At 43.4% G+C, this 8547-nt stretch overlaps 1 protein-coding gene across 1 annotated transcript in view; it reads left to right on the forward strand.

Moving 5' to 3' along the window:
- LOC130526777 (transmembrane protease serine 6) overlaps positions 1 to 8291 on the forward strand; it is an 8457-nt gene extending 166 nt beyond the window's left edge. The window contains exons 2-17 of the mRNA XM_057034684.1: positions 28 to 229; positions 673 to 740; positions 872 to 1056; positions 1142 to 1183; positions 1384 to 1588; positions 1679 to 1815; positions 3309 to 3421; positions 3507 to 3616; positions 4052 to 4194; positions 4333 to 4431; positions 4680 to 4793; positions 5225 to 5341; positions 5486 to 5654; positions 6779 to 7056; positions 7679 to 7815; positions 7889 to 8291. Of these exons, the coding sequence (XP_056890664.1) occupies positions 28 to 229; positions 673 to 740; positions 872 to 1056; positions 1142 to 1183; positions 1384 to 1588; positions 1679 to 1815; positions 3309 to 3421; positions 3507 to 3616; positions 4052 to 4194; positions 4333 to 4431; positions 4680 to 4793; positions 5225 to 5341; positions 5486 to 5654; positions 6779 to 7056; positions 7679 to 7815; positions 7889 to 8053 (2284 nt within the window). The 3' untranslated portion in view covers positions 8054 to 8291. The remainder of the gene's footprint in view (positions 1 to 27; positions 230 to 672; positions 741 to 871; positions 1057 to 1141; positions 1184 to 1383; positions 1589 to 1678; positions 1816 to 3308; positions 3422 to 3506; positions 3617 to 4051; positions 4195 to 4332; positions 4432 to 4679; positions 4794 to 5224; positions 5342 to 5485; positions 5655 to 6778; positions 7057 to 7678; positions 7816 to 7888) is intronic.
- The last annotated feature ends 256 nt before the right edge of the window (positions 8292 to 8547 follow it).

Here is an 8547-nt window from a genome sequence, read left to right on the forward strand (position 1 = left end):
GTAAGTTCTGGTCTCTTAATTCTTTAGTTCTTCAAGCACTTCAACATTATTCTCACAGTTTGTTTTATATTCTTCTTCTTTGACAGACTACAGGGTTTGGGTGTTGGAGTCTCGGGTCCAGCAGCAGTACATAGTCTGCCTGTCAATTCTCAACCGGAACTTCTCTGCTGATCTGTCCTCTCATACCAGCCCTGCATTCAAGAGGGAGGCCAAGGGGGTGCAGAACATGGTGAGCAATAATTGTTTAATGTTTATGTTGTAATTTTATTTCTATTTTATTCTATATTCTTGTATATATACGTATAATGCTTATAATATGTATATACTGTATTATATTATGTATATATTATATATATGCTTATAATATATGCTGTACCGGTATATATGCTAATATATGCGTTCTAATCTTATTTGTATTATTTATTCTATTTCTATACTTTGTAAATACAAAACCTACACTACAGTTATATTAATCCACGTTAGGCTGCTACTACAATTCAATTTCCCTACGGGTATGAATAAAGTACATCTTGAATCTTGAATCTTGAATCTTGAGCTGCATGTGCCATCTAGAAGTCATGTTAAGGATATGCTAACAGAGGAAACAAAGCCCAACACTATATAAAAAAAGACCTTGGCAATGTTCTGGGTGTGCCGTTTTTTTCCTTCCAGGTAGAGAAAGTTATGAGGAGTTCAAGCTTCTCTCGATATTTTAACTACACCACCGTTTTCGCATTTGGGTACGTGTATCGCTGTGCATTCATTCGCATTATCTTCATCGATTACCTGAAATCAGGTGTAAGTTGTTTGGTGTGCATGATGTCAGCTTCTTTGGTAGCACATTGGCTCAGTATTTGGTCATTTGCTGCAGGGAGGGCAGCGTCATGGCTCACTTCTGGTTGGTGATGTCGGTACCAAGCAGCCATCTTGGGACAATCACGGTGGAGAAAGTGAGCATGAGTCTACAGAAAGGGCTGAAGAGGTACGCAGGATCAGATAAGCAGATGGGCTCCCTCAGTGGTTACATCTTCCACCCCCCCTCGCTGTCCGTCACTGGTGAGAACAAGACAGCACAACACATGTCTTCATGCCGCAGAAAGTGCTTCTTTTTAAAATGTATCTTTTGTTCTGCTCCCTACAGAAACTGATTCCAAAGTTATAGAGCTTTTAAAAGCCTCATTTGGTATCACACCTCACATTCTTTGTTTGTGCCGAATGTTTTAATTAATTCATTTTGATTGTGCAGTCATTTGGCGATTCCTTTTAAATGCTATGCTTTTTGAATGCTTTCCAATTATTGGTTCATTAAGCAAAATTGGCTTTAATGCAAACCTTTTAGATGAAGCATGAACTTAAGTCTTAATATTTTATTCCCCCATCAAGACTGTTACCGCTACCAGAGAGTATTGTCCAGCAGCCCTGTGGCTCTCCGTGGCCCTGACACACAGCGTTCTACCTGCATTTGGCACCTGCAGGCGGCCTCTGGCACCCAGCTGGAACTACACATAGAGTGGCTGCTCCCAGAGTGCCGGGACAGACTTTTGGTGTACAACTCCCTCACCCCCACCGACACACACCTCATCACATCGTGAGTTTCAGCTATTTCCCCTATTAGCACGGCTGATTAGTGGGGTGAAGCTTTAATATTGTTACTAAAACCTTCCACTTGTCACTGCAGCGTGTATGGATGCAGCAGGCATGAGCGTGTGGTGCGTGTTCTCTCTTCAGGGGAGTGGATGACAGTGGTCTGGAAACAGGGTCTCTACAACTACAAGGACCCCTTCTCTCTGTCTGCACAAGCCTGGGATCACCAGGGTGAGAACACCAGAAGGTGGACTCAATCAATCAATCAATCAATCAATCAATCAATCAATCAATCAATCAATCAATCAATCAATCAATCAATCAATCAATCAATCTTTATTTATATAGCGTCTGTTACAATCAAAATTGTTTGTAGGCACTTTACAGAATCCCAGGGCCTGACCCCAAACAAGCAACAGTGGCAAGGAAAAACTCCCCTTTAACAGGAAGAAACCTTGAGCAGGACCAGGCTCATGTAGGGGGACCCTCCTGCTGATGGCCGGCTGGGTAGAGAGAGGAGAGGAGAGGAGAGGAGAGGAGAGGAGAGGAGAGGAGAGGAGAGGAGAGGAGAGGAGAGGAGAGGAGAGGTGGAGCATAGAAATAAATACAGAAATACATTATATTAAGTAAAGTCTGCTGCCAGTGAGGTTGCTGCACCTTCAGCAATAGAGTCAACCTCAGCAGGGCTAAGATTATAATGATTGATCCCTGGGGAAGCACACGGTGGTCCTGGGATCAGCACAGGGATTGCTTCCTTAAACTTAGCTACAGCATTATCTGAAAGAAATCTGCTATAGTAAGACTGTGTTTTGAGGATAGAAGAATCCTTAATCATACATGTAAAAGTGATCAAAGAATGATCTGACAGGACTGGGTTCTGAGGGAACACTGATGCATGGTCTACCTCAACACCGTAAGTCAGAACTAGATCAAGGATGTGGTTGAAGCTATGAGTTGGTTGGTTTATCTGTTGAAGGAAACCAACTGACTCAAGTAATGAAATGAAGCATTTCTAAAGTTGTCATTTACAACGTCTACATGGATGTTAAAGGCTTCAATAATAATGATTTTATCTGTTCTAAGGGGTTGAGGGGTTGTTTCAAATCAGAAATAAGAACAATAGCTAAGGGTGTACAGCCGTGTCAGCTGTAGGCTAACACACAACAGTGTTCTGCGGTGTCACTTAATGAAAGAAAATATGACATTATTATTATTTTCAATTTTGGAAATTTTGAGTGATAAGAAAATAATTCATATATTTCCAAACAAGGCTCAGCCAGCCAGCTTCAGAAGTATCAGAAGGCAGATTAACATTTGGTTGAATATTTATGTCAAAAACTAGAACAGATTGTACATCCACACTTTCTGTGCTCTATTTAAAAAAAACACATGTTAAAACCGCAACAAAGCGACAAAAATATCTGTCATGATTTATAGTCAATTATCTGAGCCTTTTATTGAACAAGCTGTCAGTTTTACCTTTTACCTTTAAGAAATCCCCCTTTTATTTATAGCGGTGCTGTTCAAATTTCCACTTTCCTCAGCATTTGCAGCTTTAACTCGACTCAATTAATATGTAGAATGATAATAAACGTTCAGGCTTGCTGTTTGTGCTATGTTAGCTCAGGTCAATTCTATATTTTAATTCGTTAGAGTTTAGTTTAATTCAGTGTAGTATTTTAATTTCTGTGTTTTGGGTTTCCTTTTTGTCTATATTTGTTCAGACTGCAACGCTACTGTTGACCTTAGTGCAGTCTCGGGGTTGCAGGGGACACTGACGACACCCTTCTTCCCCAGCTACTACCCCCCTGACACTAACTGCACCTGGACCTTTAATGTAAGTCTTCTCTTCTTCCATGTGACAAGTGTGAGATAATCCATGTTTTTACACACCTGTGCTGGTCTTCATGGTGTGGTTTCAGATGCTCACGGTGGGAATGGGCTTATCTCTGGAATTTGAGGGCTACGAGTTGAGCAGAGCTGGCTACCAGCAGGCCTGTACACAGGGGCAGTGGATCATCCTGAACCGCAGGTAAGTCAGCTTTGGGAGCGCTCTGATGGTGAGGCCATCGGGTTATTCTGCAACAAATTACATTTTTTTCTCATATTTAATCTTTTAGCAGCATATGATCAAGTCCAGACATAACCATCTCATCCTTACGAGAATCCTGGTAATGAGGTCACCACATGTTTATTAAAAGAGTCCAAATAGTCAGGTCAAAATGTAAAGCCACTCTCTCACTCCCAGATCCACAGAGAAGAGACAGAAGATGTGTGTTGGAATCCATTCCTCATAGTTAACACTGCGCACTGTCAGAAAGCTGTCTGTTTTATAAAAATCTTTCAAAACCAAAGACAGAAGAAACAAATTACGGGTGATAAACAGCAGGGGGCAGCAGTGTGTCGTGGATGGAAGGATGGATAGGTGGATGAAACAGCTGGTGTTTTTGTGCTTTCCCCCCCCCAGACTATGTGGTACCAGGAGCCTTCAGCCGTACACTGAACGTCTCTTCCTGCTCTCCAGCACCACCACCGTTGTTATGACATCCGAGGTGTCCCTCACAGGGCCGGGTCTACAGCTGCACTACACAGTCTTCAACCTCTCAGATCGTAAGCTGGAAGCAAGAGACTTAAAGAGAGTCAGAAATGAGGATAAACTCCTCTGCAAGTATTTGATGTTTAACCAGTGTTTGTGTGTGTGTGTGTGTGTGTGTGTGTGTGTGTGTGTGTGTGTGTTTTGTTTTAAAGCATGCCCTGGGCAGTTTCTCTGCAGTACCAATGGGCTGTGTGTTTCTGCCTGTGATGGAATCAAGGACTGTCCAAATGGTCTTGATGAGAGGAACTGTGGTATTTATCTCCTTTTAAAATTAATTTATCTCAATCTTAAATGAACTGACATACATCAGGAAATATACGACCTTTCCCTTCAATAAAAGAAACATTGACATTGAGCTGTTTTTAAGGCTGTTTTTTAAATCTGCCCATTAATTCTAAATCACCGCAGAATAATCACAATTTCACTGAATATCCAAGTCTCAAAATGACAAACCAGTGATGTAACTTTCAAATGAAAATGATCAGCATGTGTGTTTCAGTGTGTGTGGCACAGTTCCAGTGTCCAGAGGACAGCCAGTGTGTGGACTATTACAAGGTGTGTGACCATCATCCAGACTGCCTCGAGGCCTCGGATGAGATGAACTGCACAGCTGGTAACACATCTTCATTTTAACCTCTGTTTAAGCATAGAGCTAAAGGAACTCAAACTCATTCCATTTACTTTTACCCAACATAAGATACATTTTTATCTTTATCTAGCTTTGTCCTCTACTGGACATAATACATATTACCTTATATTATTGCCCATGGCAAGAAGGTGACAGTAGCTTATTTAAAGGTGTAATCTATTGCGATTGGTCCAAAAAGTTCTCCTCATACTGACAGTGCCCTCTATGGATCTTTCACTATAGACAATTTTAAGAGAATCAACTTAGGGTTGTTGTTATTCATCTGCCCATGCATGCAGCAAACAGCAGTCTGCAGAATAAAGTCCCATTGTGGCTAAAGAGACTGGCAGGATGCACATCAAACATAGTGTAATTATAGTCCGTAACATTGTGCTGCCATGCTTGTGTGTGTTTAGGTGTGGAGTGTACAGATCTGACCTACATGTGTGCTGATGGAACCTGTCTAAAGAAGCCGAATCCTGAGTGTGATTTTGTTTCTGACTGTCCTGATGCGTCTGATGAGAAACAATGTGGTGAGCAAAACATGCTGGATTCGCTCTATAATGCAGTTTAGGTGTGTTCCCTTGATTGTTGATTACATTTCTATTATCCAGTTGAAACAGAACATTTACGCAATAAAAAGCATTGATACTGTGTGTCTACTGTGCATATTACAGATTGTGGCCTGAGGCAGTTCTCCAGTCGCATTGTGGGCGGGACCAATGCCGCAGAGGGGGAGTGGCCATGGCAGGCCAGCCTGCAGGTCCGGGGTACCCACATCTGTGGGGGCGCACTGATAGCCAGCCAGTGGGTGGTGTCAGCCGCTCACTGTTTCTACAACGATGGGTAAGAGCAGAAAGAGAAAGGAAGGAGATGTGTAAGTGTCAGAACATCTTTACACATCTTTCAGCTCTTTCTTTACCCCAATGAACCCATATACCCAGTGCATAACTGCGGGAGGTACACCAAGCAGCCTGTCAAACTCACATTCCATCTTGCCCTCACTCGTGGCAGGACTTCGTCACCACCCTTGTGCAAGCCACCCTTTCTGGTTGAGAATCCAGCTGTTTCACCCTCGGCTGCAAGCCACCCCAGTACATGCTGAAGGTCCTGCCTTAATGAAGCCAACATCATCTGCAAAAAGCAGACATTAGATTCTGTGGGTCCCAAATCAGGCTACCTGTAGCCCTTTTCTATGCCTAAAATTTCGTAAAAATTTTGAACAAAACTGGTCACAAAGGGCAGTCCCGTCTGAGTCCAACATGTGCAATGTGAACCAAGCACCTGCTCCGGTCGAACAGCTCTTAACAGGGGTCCATACTTGCGAAGCACCTCATGGCTGAATGCCTTCTCCAGATAAACAAAACACATGTTGACTGATTTTGCAAACTCCCATGAACCCTCAACCACCCTGTGTAGAGGGTATAGAGCTAGTCCAGTCTTTCATGACCAGGATGAAATCCGTAATTTTCCTCTTGAATCCAGAGTTCAACTATTGGGCGCATGATCTTCTGCAGTTCCCTGGCGTAGGCCTTCCCAGGGAGTCTAAGTGTGATCCCAGTGTAGCTGGAACACACTCCCCCTTTTGAAAAAGAAGTATCACCACCAGAACCCATGCTGTGGATGGAGGTCAATCTAGTCGGTACGTCTCAACCTTCCCCACAAGCTTCAGCTCCTCCCTCCCTCAGCGAGGCCATGTGCCTACAGACAGAGTTTTGGTCGGAAGATTTGGTCACTGGGTCCCTACCACGAAAGCCACCCAAACACATTCCAATAACATCTCATGAACTTTCCCGTGGGTAGTAAGCCAATGTTGTGCTGAACTGTGGGTCCCATGGACAGAGACCCTGGCACTGGGTCCTTATCTTTAAGCCCTGGCAATGCCAATCTGGGCAATGTGAAGATCCTGTTTTCTTAAGACACAATAAGGAATTTTCCTTCTCACTCAGAAACTCTTTGTCCCCCTACAGTCTGTACTCTCCTTCAATGTGGACGGTCTACCTGGGGAAACTCCTTCTAAACCGCAGCAGCCCCACCGAAGAGGTTGCCCGAGTTCAGCAAATCCACCTTCATCACTACTACGATGGTGAAACCAACGACTATGACCTGGCATTGCTGAAACTGGACCGTACCGCCCCCGCAGTGCGGGCCGGGCATGCTTGGCCAGCCTGCCTGCCTCCGCCCACTCACCAGCTGGAGCCGGACCTTCTCTGTTGGGTCACCGGCTGGGGGTCTCTTCAAGAAGGAGGTGTGAACAGAGACAAACAGATAAAATGTCAAAATCAGGCATTTATTTTGCAATGCAGGACTTCACAGGACAGTTGGGTTTTGAAATGTAATGTTTTGAAATGTAATTTTTCAAGGTCGATGTTAGATTGTGTGCTTAGTGGGTTATGTCACTTACACCCCAAAGAGAAGAGTGAAATGTGCCTGCTGGCAAAAATCATTTTCAAAGGAAGTGGTTTTGGGTGACTTTTGCAGCAGAAATAAGTAGGAAACGGAAAGAGGGTTGGGTACACGGCAAATACAAAAAGTATATTTAAAGGAAAGAGGTGATAAAAAGATGTGGGTCTAAACATGCAGGCTGTGGTCTCAGGGGAAATTGCTGTGCAGGGAACTTTTGTAAAGGTGACAGAAACCCACTTTAAGCACCAACAGACCAACAAACATTGCAAAAGAAGAATGTAAATTGTGTGTTTACCACCATTCTATTTACAACATTTTTGTTTGCGCAGCCATGTTGGAAAAGATCCCTCTTCAGTTTTAGAGGTCACCTTTTGATGGGACAACAAGATATCTGAGCTGTCTTTTGGCTTCATAAATTGATGTGTTTTCCCCCACACTCTCACCTGTTCCTCCACACTCCTCAGGTAAGGTCAGTAATGTCCTTCAGAAGGTGGACGTCCGCCTGGTGAGTGAGGAAGCCTGCATTCGCTCCTACGGCCACATGGTCACTCCCAGAATGCTTTGCGCTGGTTACCGCAGTGGAGAAAAAGATGCCTGTCAGGTATGGCAAAAACAAATTGCACTACATATTTTCAGATCCATGATAGGTGTAAAACATTACCTTTTCCTGTTAGGGAGACTCGGGCGGGCCCCTGGTTTGCCAGGAGCCGTCGGGCCGCTGGTTCCTTGCTGGAGTGGTCAGCTGGGGCAAAGGGTGCGGCCGTCCGGACTTCTACGGCGTTTACACTCGCATCACCAGACTCACAGGTTGGATCAAACAGGTGATCAGCAGCCCCTGAGCTGCTGACAATTAACTTTAATAAAAACATTAACAGCATTTCTGAGCCAGCTGTCAGGTTGGAAAACCATGGAAACCCTAATTCTGTTACCAGAAATTTAAAAAAACCCTCAGTGCTTTTGCACTCTGAAAATCCAAGAAACTAAACTCAAAGTCATTTAAAAGTTGCTTTTTCTCTTGTAATACCGGTACTTGTTCCTCCACTTTTCTAATAAAGTTTGCAGTTTTCTTCACTCGCATTTTTTGATTCGAGCTGTTTTGTCCTCAAGTTTTAACCGATGTGGCCTTTTGATATCGTTAAGGAGGAAAAGCTTCTGATTTAATCTGAATCCAACCACAAGGGGGCGAGCATCTTTTACATTTCTCTCATATCCATTATTTTAGACAGTGTGACTGTTTGAAATGTTTGTTCATGCAGTTTTAAATGGGATTATTTATTTACCCAACCAAACAATTCCTATTTATATTTGTATATGAGGTAGAAGCATGTAAACG

This window comes from Takifugu flavidus, chromosome 6 (genome assembly GCF_003711565.1).
Source record: "Takifugu flavidus isolate HTHZ2018 chromosome 6, ASM371156v2, whole genome shotgun sequence".
NCBI lineage: Eukaryota > Metazoa > Chordata > Actinopteri > Tetraodontiformes > Tetraodontidae > Takifugu > Takifugu flavidus.